The following is a 15745-nucleotide window of genomic DNA, read 5'->3' as shown; positions in this document are numbered from 1 at the left end:
AATGATATTTAATAATGAAAGCATTCTTAATTGAAAAATGCCATTGATCATCTATAATAGAAACAGGTGGTATTTGTCGAACTGGTCTTACTTAAGTTCTTAGGGCTGGTTAAAACTTTCTTCATAGGACTCCAGTATGCCTTTTCAAATAATTTTCTGAAAATCAGAATGTAAGTAGGAAACTCCTGCTGCAAGTTTTTTATTGTGGCAAAATACATATAACAACATTTAACATTTTAACCATTTAAGTGTACAATTCAGTAGCATTAAGTATTTTCACAATGTTGTGTGACCATCGCCGCTATCTATTTCTCAAATTTTCCATCATCCCAAACAGAAACTCTATACCCATTAAACAATAGCTTCTCATTTTCTCCTCCTCCCAGCCCTTGGTAACTTCTTTCTCTCTCTATGAACTTGCCTTTTTTCGGTACTTCAAAGAAGTGGAATCATACAGTATTTTTCCTTTTGCATCTGGCCTATTTCTCTGTGTATTCTTTTTGGCATTTCCTTTGAAATTAGAGGAGGGTATGGCTAAATATCTGTGCTTTTAACTCTGTCTTGCTCTGTATCATCTATTACGGAAGAAAGAAGACACGTAACAACTAAAAAAGGTAATATGAAGTTCAGTGTTACAAGTTTCATACAAAGAAAATGTATTTCACCCATTGTTCTTATCTACCTGGGAAAAATATGCTCTTCCTTAAATCTTAAGTTCAAATGTCACTTTCTTGTAAAGACTTCCTCCGGCACAATTAATCATACTTTGCTGTTTGGTCCTAGGGCACTTTGAACACATCCTAGTTTCTGTTGTTTGCCTATGTCCCTTCCCCCACTGGACTATAAGTAATTCAGTGGTATAGGCCATTGTTATGCAGATCTTTGGATTTGCAATGCTTGACGTAATCACTGAAAATATTTTTTGGCAAAGGAATGAGTTCGTAATAAAACTTAGCATATAAGAAGAAAGTAACAGAAAAAGTCTTAATTTGAGTTCACAATCATTAATGTTAACATTTGTTTCATGCTTTTAATTATGAAGTAATATGCATACAGGTAAATACATAATGATTTTATTAAATAAGATATTAATTCACTTCATGTAAAAAATTAAATCTTTAATTAAGAGTGGAAGTAATATGGGAATTAGAAGTGTATGATCAGTGAGCACATATCAAGATTAACAATAATTACTAAAGTTATATTTGGAGAATTTATATTACAATTGTATAAAGTTATTTAATTATGTCCAAGCTTATCCATGGTTGCCTAATGTTTTGATTCTGCTATTTGAAACATGTTAATTTACTGCATTACGTAGGAGGAGACACCCAGGCATTTACTCACAAGATCTCATAAATAAGGACAGTATTGAAAAAGATATGGATATACTGTAATTATAGGAAATAAAATGATAAGCTGAAATGCTCAACCAGAATAGTATTGAAAATCATTATGTCAGGTTTAAATGTTGAGATGCTAAAATAAAATTAAAAAAATAATAAATAGTAATGCCAGCAGTGTACAATAATCTATCAGCGAAACTATTATAAATTATTGACAGTATTACATTTCTTTCTTCTTATTTTTAGGGTTGCTGGAGAAAGATAACTATTGATGACTTTCTGCCCTTTGATGAAGATAACAATCTATTGCTTCCAGCTACAACCTATGAATTTGAACTCTGGCCAATGCTTTTGTCTAAAGCTATCATTAAGCTGGCAAATGTTGAGTAAGTAGTGAGAAATTATCATTCACTTATATAAAAAAAAGGCAAACAGCAACAACTACACATCCATATGCATAGTTTTATTTTTTAAAAGTCAATTAAAAGAGAATTTCCTTTCTTTCTAGAATAAAAACAAATGTGCCAAAGCCACTGATTTCACATATTGGGTTAACCAACAATAAGACAAAATTTCCCCAAGAAAAAATACACACAATTATTCTATAGTCAATTCTTTCTTACTATCAGTGAAAAGTTGATCATGAAAAATAATGTTTCAGCTTAATGAGAGAAAAAAATGTTCTGTATGGGAAAAATATTGGTTCATTTAAATACTGAATAACATGTACTAGAATCCAGTTAAGGTTTTAAATTCTGTACATGTAGCAATAACTTAATAATCTTGAAAAACATGAACTCTTCTGAAGGATGTTAGTGTGTTCCTCATGTTTTTGGTGACGTTGATCACTGATTCGTGATGAAAACTGCTCACATTTCCTTCGCTATTCTTACAAAATCTATTTGTGTTGCATATTCCTGCATGACTTGTGCACCAACATAAATGAGACACGTCTGTTGTGTTCTATTTTCTCAGCTTCCACTTCCAGAGGCAAGCAGTCATTCCGTCCTAGGCCAAGCCATGCAAAAAAAGCTTGGATGCTTGAATCAGAAACGCATGGCAACTTTATATCATTGCCGTGCAGGAGAATTCTCACATTCACTGCACAGGCCTGGATTTTATGCCCTTCCGCCTCCTGCAGTGTGTCATAGCCTCTCTGTACTCAGCAGAACACACCCACATGCTTTAACAGACTTGTCAGCCATTGGCTCAGAGCTCAGCGTCCCTCCCCTGTGAACACTGCAGTGTCAGTTAGAAGCCAGTTCTGCTTTGTGTGGATTTTCTTTTGGCTCAGCTTCCTTTTTCTCTCCCAAGGCTACAAAACAAAAACAACCACTCCTACTGCCATCCTCTTCAACTCTTTTTTCTTACCAGCCCTCAATTTCCTGTTGGGAATTTGTTTCACCTAGCTTTCAGCCCTTAATTGCAATGGTTTTTATGAAAACACAGCCCAGATCTTTTTAGGTAGCTGAATACCACTAAGTGTTCACGCAGGCAGCAACTATGTTTGTTTATTTGGAAAATAAAATGTTCCTAATGTTTGTATTTCTCAGACCTAACTTGAAATTCTGAGAATTAAAGCTGCAAGAGCAGTGAAGCATTAAATACATGATCCGGATAATTGGAGTGGCATTTTGTCTTTGTTAAAGCTGTAGTTCAGTAGAGTTTTATAGCAACATGAATAATAGAGTTATTATTGTTATTATTATTAATAATCCAGCTTGGAATAAAGGACCATGCTAAGTGTAATACATTTCTTAGGATTTCTGGTAGAAACCTGCCTTACATGGTAAAATTTATGTTTTTCTATAAAGTCTTTCCAGATTTCATAGTATATGGTGATTATTTTCATACAAGGTTGGACTTACTACATTTAAAAAATGAATACCTAGTAGTTATTTCAATATAAATGTGAGATATGCAAAGAAAAGAGCAATATTTCTATGAGATAAATATAATTATCCAAAGAGGAATTTAAACTAGACTGTAAAACATCTCAACAGAAATTTGTTATCTTTGAGATATGTAGACACATAGAAATTCATAATCCATAAACAAAACAAATGCATATTTATAAATAATGGAATATGTGACTAAGTAAGATTTCTTTCTGAAGACAAGGACATGTGTATTGGCCAACACCATGAACACCACCATTGACACATGGTTGATGGAAGCTGTGACTCCTGGGCGGAAGGGAGATAGGACATTTCTGTGTATAAATGTCAGTGGCCTAATCACCTCAGGAAAAAAAATAAAAGGACTAAATGAGAATACCGACATTTGGTTAATGCAACCTCATTTGATTTTATGCTATACTGGCAGGCTATAACAGATGTTTCTAGTTTCTCTGTGGTTATCTAAGGATTTCGTTAAGGACTTCTAATGCTCATCTTGACCTGTCATAGACAGGACTTATTTAATACACAGCCTTATAGGCATCTTAAAATAATTACTGAAATCATAATGACAAAAAACACTGTTCTATTTTAAAATATATTTAAATATATTCTTAGTTATGCATATGTTATAAGTACTTATATATGAGTTCTTATATATATTTATGTGTTATCAAATTTTGGTAACTATAGCATTGTGCATTTTCTTTTTCAGCATCCATGTAGCAGAAAGGAGAGAACTGGGAGAGTTCACAGTTATTCATGCTCTCACGGGGTGGTTACCAGAAGTCATTTCTCTTCAGTAAGTTTGACCATTAAGTTGCTCATATCTATTTTTTTCTTTCAAGATTTCTTTAAAATATCTTTAGTCATTATGAACATTTCAAAAAAAAGGCCATATTTTATAAAATGTTTGGGAAAATAACATTTATATAACATAAATTCCTTGGGAATTTCAGAGTAAGCTCTGTTTCCTTATATAGGGAAAGAATGACCCTCATAGGTTCTTAGATCTGACCCTGTAACAAAAGACAAACTAACAAGAAAAAACAAACAGAAGTTTATTAACATGTATATTTACCATAAACATGGGATACACTGAGGGAATAAATAGTTCTCAAAGAGATGGCTTTGAATTCCAGCTTATATGGCATCTTCAACAAAGAAAAGCAAATTTTTAGAGAGGTGATCGAAGGAAAAGGACTTTGAGTTTCTGCAGGTGACAACGTGCGGGAAGACAAATAAATGATAGATAAAGGCTAGTTAATAAAGCTTGTTAATGCGAATTCCTATGCTACCATCTTCAGGTGATGGAGTCCAGAGCTATCTTCAGTGGTTAACCTGTGTTCTCCATGGCAGAAGCCAGGGGATGAAGGACCAGGTACCTTTTTGTCTTTGTAAATCAGTGTCCTACTTTTAGACAGACAGAGGGTGGAGAGATTCGCTGTATCTCCTTGTACTTAATTGCCTTCAGCTCAACAATCCTTCATATTTTGGGGCAGCATATACTACTCTCCCACACTCATACACATTATGAATTTAATCCTTAAATTCTGACTTACAAATATTAAAACAATAATATTTATTATGGTAAAACATACACAGATTTATCTTTATATGTATACAGCTATCCCATGTATTTCAATAGAGAAACATAAAAGCAGCTTTAATTAGCCATACATATAGGAAATAATCATAATAAAACACCTACTATCCATCAGGTATTTTAATATATTATTTATAATTTTAAAACCATAGTCTTGGAAGGATTATCTCATTTAATTATCCAAGTGACCCCGTTAACCAGGTCGGCATGTCAGAAAAAGTAGGTGATGTGTGGTAGAAACATAATTAGGGAAAATTTCCTTCCTGTCTCTAACAACTTTCATTAGATTATTTAATATTATCTAGAAATATGTATGGTGATTCATAATCAACCTTTGGAAACAGAGAAAAGCATAAAGAAGAAGAAACGAGGCTGACTCAGATAACTGAATTTATCCATTTTCCTCTAAATACAACTAAAAAGTAAAAGAAACATACACTGATCTGCCGTGTCATGATTTTCAGGATTTTTCCTGAAAAATGAATGTTCTGCCACATCATTCAAGTATTTTAAATTATAATTTTACTATAAAATTTAAAAGCTGATTAGCATATCTATACAATTTTAAATGAAAAGGATGTCATAAAGTAGTGTATAAATGATTGTCAAGAAATGTTTAAGTTGAAAAAAGGAAGCAATTGCCATCTACCAAGGATGCTGGGGAGGGGTCAGGGAAGGCATGGAGGCAATTGGGACCAGACTGATGAAAAGGAAGGAAGGAGCATGGAAGGCAGGAGAACAAGGTGAGCAAAGGGTGTGGTTAGTTCAGGAGTGCATGTTTCTGTTACTAAGAAGGATTCAGGTATATAGAAAAATTGGCCCAGTGGTGTTGATGGTTTTTTGGAAGTCAAGGAGAATTAGGGTGCTAACCTTTCAAACTTGTGTTATCTACTGAATTTTTCCCGTGAAATTCACTTGGGGTGAAAATGTGCTTTGTGGCAACTCCAACAGACAGCTCCTTCCCTTCTACTCTCCCATGTGAGCACCAAAGGGAGACACTGCTCTATTTGCAGTTGTTGGTCTTGCCTCTTATGTTTTCCTACAATTACTAAAGTTTTGCTGTTGAAAATCAAAAAAGAATCTCTCCTAATTTTCTAATTTTCCGTATAATAACAGAATAACAGTCATTGATGTATCTGAGTGTAAATTAGAAATCTGAAAATGTCAAATGGAGAAATCACTCTTCTGTTGGCACATTTCTCTGATACGTGGTTCATCTGCGAATATAGCACTGTTCACCCCTCTTTCAGCCTAATTGTCCAAGAAGTTATATAATCTCCTTCTGTGGTCTTTGAATATGTCTTTTTCATAGTGTAGCATTTTTTATTCTGTAGATGGAGGAAAAAAAGCATGGGTTTTGCATTCAGAAAGTTCTGTTTGAATTTTGAGTCTATTATTTGCTACAATTTCCAACCTCTTAAACCTCAGTTAAGATTGTACTACCTATGTTGCAGAGCGTTTGTGGGATTAAATGCAAAATAGCAGGTACTGAAGGCCCTCTCTCTGCTAGGTACTGGCGGTCCAGCGAGGGCTGGGAGGCAGTTCAGGTGCTAGAGCAAATCACAGATGCATAAGGAAACCAGTTATTATTTACAAGCCCCCAGTCCATCTCTCTTATTTTCCTCAGAGAAAATCTTAATGAATGAGTTGTCAGTACACACTGTCTTTATCTCCTCATCTTCCTGTCTCTTCTCATCTGACTCTTTGTCTTTCCTTGTCCATCGTACCAGTGAAACAACTCTTCTTAAGGGCAACAAAGACCTTAATGTTGTCAAATCCAGTGGTCACTTTTCTTGCCCCTTTTACTTGCATACCAGTATTTGATGCTCTTGAACAACTCTTTTCTTTTGCAACACTTGATTCTGCAGAGCACAGCACACTCTCCAGGTTTTTCTCCTATCTTATTTTCTGCTCTTTCTCAGCCTTCATGGATAATTCCTCATCCATTGCACGTACACGAAATGATGGTATGTAACAAGGCTCCTGTCCCATGACTTTAAATCACAAGCTATTTGTCAAAGACTTTCAAGTTTGTATCTCCTAAGGAACCATTGGTCTAAGAACCATTGTCTAAGAACCATTTACTGAAATCTAGATTGTATTTATATACAACTGCCTAAATTATTAAGATATAGATATATGGATATCAAAAATGTATCTCTAACACAGAATATCCAGAAACGAACTCTTGAATCTCAATCTTCCAAACCTGCCCATTTTCTAGAATGCCTCATCTGAGGACATGGCACCACCATCCACCTATTTAATAGTTACTCAAGGTAAAGAGAAAACTAACAGTCATCCTTGATCACTCATTTTCCTCACCTCTCACATGTAATATCTCACTGAGCTTTGTCCTGATGTGAAGTAAAAAAAAAAAAAAATAACAAAAAGCATCATTTAGAAATTAATGTCAATGTCTTTTCTCTTAAGCCCAGGATATATGGACAAAGTGTGGGAGCTCTTGAAAGAAACATTGCCTGAGTTTAAGCTGTCAGATGAGGCCAATTCTGAGAGCAAAACAACAGTAGTAGACACCAAATTAAAAGAACCAGGGAAAGAGGTGAAGGACAGCAAAGAAGGGAAGGAGGGAAAAGAAGTGAAAGACGGGAAAGAATTCAAACCTGAAGCTTCCTTGACAACACTGAAAGGTCCAGAAAAAGGTGACAAACTTCCAAAGGGTAAGACATTTTATATCAAAATGTTATTCAGTGTGGACAGTGAATATAAATGCTTTACAATTGTTGAATTGTTCTAATGATTCTTTTTTGTCATTATCATTTCTTAAGTGTTTGTGGAAACAGCCACGTAATCAATATCTTTCTCTTCTAGGACTTTAGAACTTATAATGACGTTTACTATATGTTAATTATTATTCCATATTTTGCTTTCTTTAAAAATCAAAGGCAATGCTCTACTTTGATGCTACTAAATTAATGCAGTATTAATTTAGGAAGAAACATTAAGTTCTCAATTTCCATCAAACACCTCTTTCTCCTATTTAAGAAGTAAAAAATGGTTAGAGTTGGCAAAGATGATTTGTAGAATTCTGAGTTGCGAAACTGGTTAGATTGTGGTACCTATTAGAAGAGATCACAAAATGATTTTGAACATACTGAACTTGAAGTGGTTTTAAGACAATCAAGTGTGGTTTTCATGTTAGGAGTCCCAGACTGTTGATATGCATTTGGTGTCATGGACAAATGCATGGAAAATTAAACTATGAACGATATTTCCCAATGGGACAGTATAGAGTGAGGAGACTTGAGAGGTTGAGATGGAGTCTTGAAGAAGCTAAACAAATATCTGAGAGCTTGGTACAGAATGATGAGCTGCTGAAGAAGACTAAGGAGTGGACAGAGAAGCACGGAAAACAACAGCAGAGCATTTTGGCATTGAAGTCAAAGAGAAAAGGTGTTTTAAGAATCACAGATTGAGTAAAATATTGAGAGATAAACTGCAATAATAACTTAAATTTCTCCATCAGATTTTGTAATATGGAGGTCATTGGCCACTAGGGAGTGAGGGGGGTGGAAGATATATTGGAGAGGGGTAAGAAATAAGTGAGAAATAAAATAATGTATAAACAACTCTGTTAGAAACTTGGCCTTGAAGAACAGGAGAGCTGCAAAGTAGAAGCTGGTAGGGAATAATGTGGAACCCAAACAGGATATATATTTGTTAATTAATGAGGGAGAATTGAGTATTTTAAGTGATGATTGGGAAGATCCAGCTGAGATGACAGAAACAGTGTAAATTTTTTGAGAAGGCAGAAGGAACAGGATCCGCAGCCTAGTTGGAGGGATTGGCCCACCCCAGGGGGAGTGATGGCATCTCCATTCCAACAGGTGGGCACATGTAGTGGGCGGATGGATACAGGTGTAGATGGGTAAGGAGGTTTGGTAGGAGAAGATGAGGATTTCTGACAAAAGACTTCTATTTTCTCTGTTTATAGACAGTCTAGCTGTGAGCTGAGAGTGAGGTGGAGGTGGAAGATGTAGATTCTCATGGAGATTTAAAATAGATGTGGCGAGGTTTGCAGAACGAGGGGAGGATTATCTCCAGCAGAACTCTGCTGCCAATTTTATTCAGAGTGGGGCTTTGCCAGATGGGTGGGATGAAATGTCAGAGGAGCAACACTTATTTAGGGTTTTGGCAAAAACACATTTTGGTAAGCAATATTGTACACTATCCAAATTTCTATGTGAAACAGTTTAATTTTTTCTATTTATAATTTGTATTTTAGTTTTATAAAACATAAACTCTGAATAGGAGTTTGAAGGCTTTTAAAGTCCTATTTTAAAATTATACATGAAATCACATATTGCTACCCAAGATTAGTTTTCTTGCATTAATATATATAGAAAATCCATAAAATAAAATTCTGATAATAAACTATTTTTTGCACCTAAGTTTTCCAGTTAAATGCCTCATCCTATGTTTAAAGTTATAGTTATCTCTACTTTTGTATCTAACGTAAGTGTTAAATCTACTACAAAAGCTAAGATATGAAACAGCTTCACTTTGGAGGCTAAGGAATATTATAACTAGTTAATGTCACAGTTTTTATTTATGAAAATTTAAAAAATTGAACCACCTGACCAATGATGATTACATATTTAGCAGATAATGCAGAGAATGAAATGGTAGAATTCTAAAATTTCTGATTCAGAATTAAAAGAGATTTATTAGGGATAAAAATGTTGAGGGAAATTGTTTTAAATTGAAGGAAGGCATGTTTCATAAAAATCTGTGTGTATTTATGTGTGCATATTTACATATGCACACACACACACACATATATGAATGGGAATTCAACTGATGAGGATAATTCTGGGTACAAGGGCTTTATTACCCGAGCTGTGTTGGCAATTTTATGCTGGTTTGTGGTTGCTGGTTGGATTCCAGGCCCTGCAAGAAGATATTTTGGAGACAGAAAACTGTGCTTTCTTCAGATGGAGGCTCCAAATAAGGAAAATCTGAGAGGGGTCCACATTTGGGGCTCAATTTTCAGTACATGCTTTGCTATTTTTTGTTTTCATTTTTAAAATGATAAAATTAGCCTGACACTATAATTTTACATAAATGAAATATATTCAGATAATTATCACCATGAAACAAAATTGTATGTAGTAGATAATAAGTAATGCATTTCTTTCACTGTACATGTCAATTTTAAAAGTTTTTTTTTCTGGCTTTATTGTGATGTTTCTATTTAGAGGGAATTGCGTTTTAGGGAAATTGTAGTTATAGTTTTACGTTTAAGTAATACTATTTCCCCCCCCCAACACAATGACTGAATAAGAAACATAGTTCGAGGTTTTCTAGTTAAAAGATTTACTGAAATCTTTTAATATGTCAGAGAAAGCAGATACAAAAGACTTCGGGAAGAAGCGGAATAAAGATGGAGAAAAAGAAAGGGATAAGGAAAAATTCAAATTGTCACTTCATAGTTCAAGACCTTCATCAGACATGCAATATTCTGTGCAGTCCCTATCAGACTGTAAGTTCTTAGTCTCTTAGAATAATAACTATATTAGTTGTTTCTTAAAATGCTGGAAAACATTGGAACATAAAAACATATTTGCTCTTTTGAAATAACTAAATAAGCTTGCTCAAGGTTGCCTGTCGATGCTGGGCCCTCAGATGAGTATGTGTGTCGGGGCAAAGTCCCACACAGGACACAGAAGTCAGGTTGTCCAACTTCATATGGTACAACAGTCACAGGAGAAGCGCCCACGTGGAGAGGAGGCTTCTGCTAGTCGTTTTCAGGTATTTCTCTGAAAAATACTCAGAGTTTAAACTTATCATCCAAATCCAAGTAAATTCACAGCTACTTGCTTAAGTAGTTAGAGGCCAACCACTAAATGGAACAAAAATGTACACCTGGCTCCTTGCTCACAGTGGCCCCCCAGCTCTTTTACTATGTTTTAAAAAATAACTATGAGGCTGGAGTCTCTAGGAGTAGTTGTCTGTTTATATTGTGATTCTAACAACCACACATTTCTGTGAGTCACATTGTGACTGGGTAGACATGAGTCTATTTATAATATTCCCAGGGTATAAAGGTTAAGTCTTTTTGGTGAAAATACTTGGGTTTCTGAGTCTTATTTAACATCATGTTGGAGATCCATTATTTTAGTTCACATACGTCCAATTTGAGTTTACAAATTGTCACTAAAAACCCCTAGGCCAGTGCGTTTTGTCCTCTGTACCACCTAAAACAGTCTAGATATAGTAGCCTCTTAAAAAATGGTATCAAGTTGAAGGAAGATATATGCTATAAAAAAAATTACCCCTCAGACTATTCAGGAGGAAGATTGGAATATCTCTTTTGAGACTTTATAATCCCAACATTGGATCATCTATCTTGGTGCTGCCAGAGTATAGGTTATAATAGTCATATCATCCTTCATTACATAGTTGAAAATATGTTCTTTTACCTCTGGCACTGTGCTTTATCTGGTTTGTTTTTATTTTATCTTTTTTCTTAATATATTACGATGATTTGTAGAAGGATATTTTAATAATCAAGCCTTTTTTAATTTTATTGAAACAAGTCTGCTGATATGGGTAGAGAGAAGAGGCACTAATCATTATATTTTTAATTCTATATTAAAAATTGTCTTCTTGGCTGGGCGTGGTGGCTCACACCTGTAATCCTAGCACTCTGGGAGGCTGAGGCTTGAGATCAGGAGTTCGAGACCAGCCTGAGCAAGAGTGAGACCCCGTCTCTATAAAAAAAAAATTTTTCTTCTTGTATTGATGCTTTAAGCAATATTTTTTAATAGTGGGCAATATCACATTACCGAAGTTATTGCTAATTCTTCATCTTTGTGAAAAGTGCTAAAATTTTCTCTGAGTTTCTTTCTTTGTGAAAATAAAGGTAATGGTGCCTTTTATTCCTGCTGAACTCATAGTTAAGGTCGATCTCAACGTATAGAATGTGGTTCAAAGTTTGGACTGTGGAGTCAAACTGCCTGAGCTCAGATACCTGCTCCAACACTGAGTGTGTGAGTATCAGGCAAGGGATTGAGCCTCTTTCAACTCAGGATCCTTCTCTGTAAATCGGCATCATGGTATCTGGGAGGGTTCTTGTGAGAATTAAGTGATAAAGGCCAGGTAAAGTGCTTAGTACTTGTTGATAGAGCATACTTATACTTCCTGCTAAAGCCTTTGTCAATTCTGAAGCCTTCGTTAATTTTTCAATGTGTTCAAGATACTCTGTTAGTATGAACTCTATAGAAGTACTTCTCTAGCATAAATAAGACAGTAGCCATGTGAACTGCCTCTGCCACAGAGTTAGCTCTAAGTAGGTTTCTGATGGCACTGTTATAATTCATGTCCTTCAATCAGCTGCTTTGGTTTTACTTGTAACTGAGATAAGGGATGGACACTGAACATTCAGGAAGTAACCAAGTTCCAATTCAAACTCGTATGGAAAAAATAACATGACTTTTATATTGTTTACATTTGATTTGATATTAGAAATGTAATATGTTATAGTTAATTCTGAGAAGTCACTGAAATTTTACTGTAAAGAACTCCTGTTTTATTAATTTTCCAAAAGTAGCATATTTATCACACCAGTCATTAAAACAAGATGGCACTCACGGTTTTAAAATGCCATAAAGAAGATATGGTTTTATGGTGGCAGAAGACATGTAGAGATTTATATATATTTATACATCATATAATTAATATCCAATGTATAGCCTAATAACTATGTGACAATAAGATTTATTTTCATTTTGTTATTTTCAAAGTATGTGTATTTATTTAGGTACACTAGCTGCCATAACTAAGCAATGGTTCAAACAGCATGCATATTTCATTCTTAGTTATTAATTCATAAAATCTAAGACTAGCATTAATGATTGCCAAGAAGCTCTTTTCTAAATGGTATTTGAGATCCATGCTCCTTCCCTCTTATGGCTCTGATACCTTTGGCATGTGAATTCTAAAATTCTATGCCAATGGAAGGGAAAAGAGCTTGGAGAATTTCAGGGGCAAAACTTTTAAGGACAAAACTAGTTGTATAACGTATCCCTTCTGCTCACATTCCATTGACTACAATTCAGTCCCATGGCCACACGTAACTGTAAAGGAAGCTGGGAAATACAGTGTGTCTGAATGATCAGGAGAAAGAGGAAACCATCTGGTGAACAATGATCAATCTCTGCCACATTTCACTTCTCTGATCACCAAATATCCACGTCATTCTTCTTCCCACATATATTATATATTTACCACTTATCAAGAGTTCCAACCCAAATTGCTATCTAGAAATTGCATCAAGTTCAAAGTCCACTATCTCCAAGTCATGTACTTGCACACACATGTGTACACCCACACCCATATATATCCACTTCCTTCTCTAATGTACTGTTGAAGAGGGACAGAATAACTGCAATATCATCTCCCATTCATAAAGGAAAGAATAGGAGACACATTGTAGTTATTGAAGATTAGCAATTCCTAAATTCTACTGAGCAGGCCCTGTGAAGAACTTTGTCCTAGGATAGAGGGGAAATTCTTTGGCATTGATTCTACGCTCTTGGAAGAACTCCAAATTAAGAAGTGTAAAGTGAGTTTATGAACCCAGAGATTATTGCTTCAGAGTTCACTGTACTACCTACTATATTATATCTCCTCTCAATATCTATAGACATTACCAGCTTTAAAAGTTGTTAAAAACTTTTATTCTCTAAACAGCTAAATTTAAAATGTAACTTAAGAGGAGAATCATATACAAATTATGACATTAATTAGAAATCCTTAAGTTCTGGAAGAATAACTCAGACCTTTCCAATATCTGAGAAAAAAAGGTATTACCTGAAATATTAAAGATTTGAGTTGCAATTAACTTATTAACTACAAAATAACTTACAATTTCTCTCTTAGAAATAGTACATAAATTCTAAGTTATCTTGTATTTAGTAAGTTAATTGCAAAACTCAATAATATGGTAACTTTAAAAAAATTGTTTCAAAGGAGCAAAAATCAATAACATTCAAATATGACTCAGTGGACTATTAAGGTTGAATATTTTCTGACCCTGAGAAAAACTACAAGCTCCTCACAATTTCCTCCTCTTCCTGGGAACACAGTCATGCTATGCTTCTCTAGCCACTCTTGAAGTAAGACATGGCTTAGTGCCTAAGCTCTAGCCCGTAAGATATGAAGAGAAGTGACACATGCCACCTCTAAACTGACCCATATAGTGCTCTCGTGTGCAATTTGCCTTTTGCTAGCTTGATGCTGTTGAGAGCACAGTGTTAAAGATGGCAGAGCCAACAAGGATAGAAAGAGCAAAAATCTGTGAATCAATACTCGGAGATCTGCCTGCTGATCAAGAATGTTCATTTTGTACTTTATATGAACAAAAAGAAACTAATATTATGGTGAGGTCATATATTTTTGAGTGTGTTTACTACAGCAGCTAGAATTACTTAATGATAAATTAACTGCCGTTAACTACTGCCAGAAGTAGAGTACTAACAAGCAGCTGAAATATGTGGCAGTTCCCAGCCGTAGGGTGGCAGACAGAAGAAATAGGTCTCTCAAGCTTGAAGAAACCAGGAGATCTATCTTACAACACAGCAAAACATTTGGTAAAACTGGAACCTGTGACAACATGTAAAGCAGCCATGCAGTCAGTGAGCCTGAATTTCTAAAATAAGTGGTTGGAATGTCTACTACTGTAGACAGTGTTAGTTTGTAGTATCTACTGTTAGCAAGATATTTCAAATAAAACATGAGCCCAGACCAGAATTATCTTTTTAAAATAAGTGAAAAAAAAAATAGAGAAGTTTCAGATATCACAGAACTTAGGAGACTGAAAAAGAAGACTTTTTCTTGACCACAATTAATTTGAAGTAAGACTTAAAAAGTATTTAACAACAAAGGTCCAGTAAAACTTCTTAAACAACATATCTGGTTGTGTCGAGTGTGGCCTCCTTGTTGCAGAAATCTTCAAAGTAATCTCCAGAAGGCAAAGAAGCAAAGAAATAAATTAGCCTTGAAAATTATGCCCAAGAAAGAATGTGGGCATGAGGAACTGACTCTAAACAAGTAGATTAGAAGACTGCTCATCTTTTAAAGGACTTGTAGTAAGAAATTATGTGCCTGGTTTAAAAAGTCATTTACTCTTAAGCTTTGTATCACATCTTGGACCTGCAAACATTTTCTAATAGGAAGTGGTCTAGAAAGCATGTGGACAACATCCTCTTTAAATATCATCACAGAGAATAATAGACAGCAAAAAATTTCCACAAAGACTAGTTATCACTTTATACTTTACACCTTACACTTAACTGTATACCTTGGACATGTTCCTGAATCTGTCTGTAACTAAGTTTACTGACCTGAAAAATGCTGTTAATAATAGAATTTATGTCTTAGGGTTTATTTGAGAACTGACTCAGTGCAGAGTAAGCATTCAATGAAAGTTAGCCATTCTAAGAAATCGACATAACATCACATCTGAAAAAAAGGTTTATAATCTTTAACAATTATCTCTTATGAATTTTTAGTAGCCTTGTAGTAATTTGGGGTTAGTCTCACTCTGAATTAACATTTCAGGTGGCAGAAATGGTTAATTATTAAGACAGTAAATGTTTAACATAAAATGAAATCAATGATTAAAGTGGTATTTAAGTAATTTTACATATTTTATAGCAGAGTCTTCTGAAATATGCTTCTAGGAAACAAAAATAGCTGTATCACATGGAAAATAAGACATCTAAATCACACCAATGTGTCAAAACTCTCTTTTAGGCAATAAAATACATATAATTAATATAGCAGTGGGAGGCCATGTAAGACTCATAAATATTGTAGAAAATGCAAGGCAGTTTTAGAGATTAAGATTTTTAGATGTCATATCATCATCC

General features: G+C 34.7%; 1 protein-coding gene across 1 annotated transcript in view; it reads left to right on the top strand.

Moving 5' to 3' along the window:
- Positions 1-15745, top strand: part of ADGB (androglobin) — a 203795-nt gene that overhangs the window by 46811 nt on the left and 141239 nt on the right. Inside the window, exons 4-7 of the mRNA XM_012655518.1 lie at positions 1593-1732; positions 3960-4046; positions 7284-7531; positions 10213-10353. Of these exons, the coding sequence (XP_012510972.1) occupies positions 1593-1732; positions 3960-4046; positions 7284-7531; positions 10213-10353 (616 nt within the window). The remainder of the gene's footprint in view (positions 1-1592; positions 1733-3959; positions 4047-7283; positions 7532-10212; positions 10354-15745) is intronic.

This window comes from Propithecus coquereli, unplaced genomic scaffold (assembly GCF_000956105.1).
Source record: "Propithecus coquereli isolate 6110/MARCELLA unplaced genomic scaffold, Pcoq_1.0 Scaffold48, whole genome shotgun sequence".
NCBI classification, from domain to species: Eukaryota; Metazoa; Chordata; class Mammalia; order Primates; family Indriidae; genus Propithecus; species Propithecus coquereli.
The sequence above is the reverse complement of the archived record's forward strand: the minus strand, read 5'-3'. Positions and strand labels throughout refer to the sequence as shown.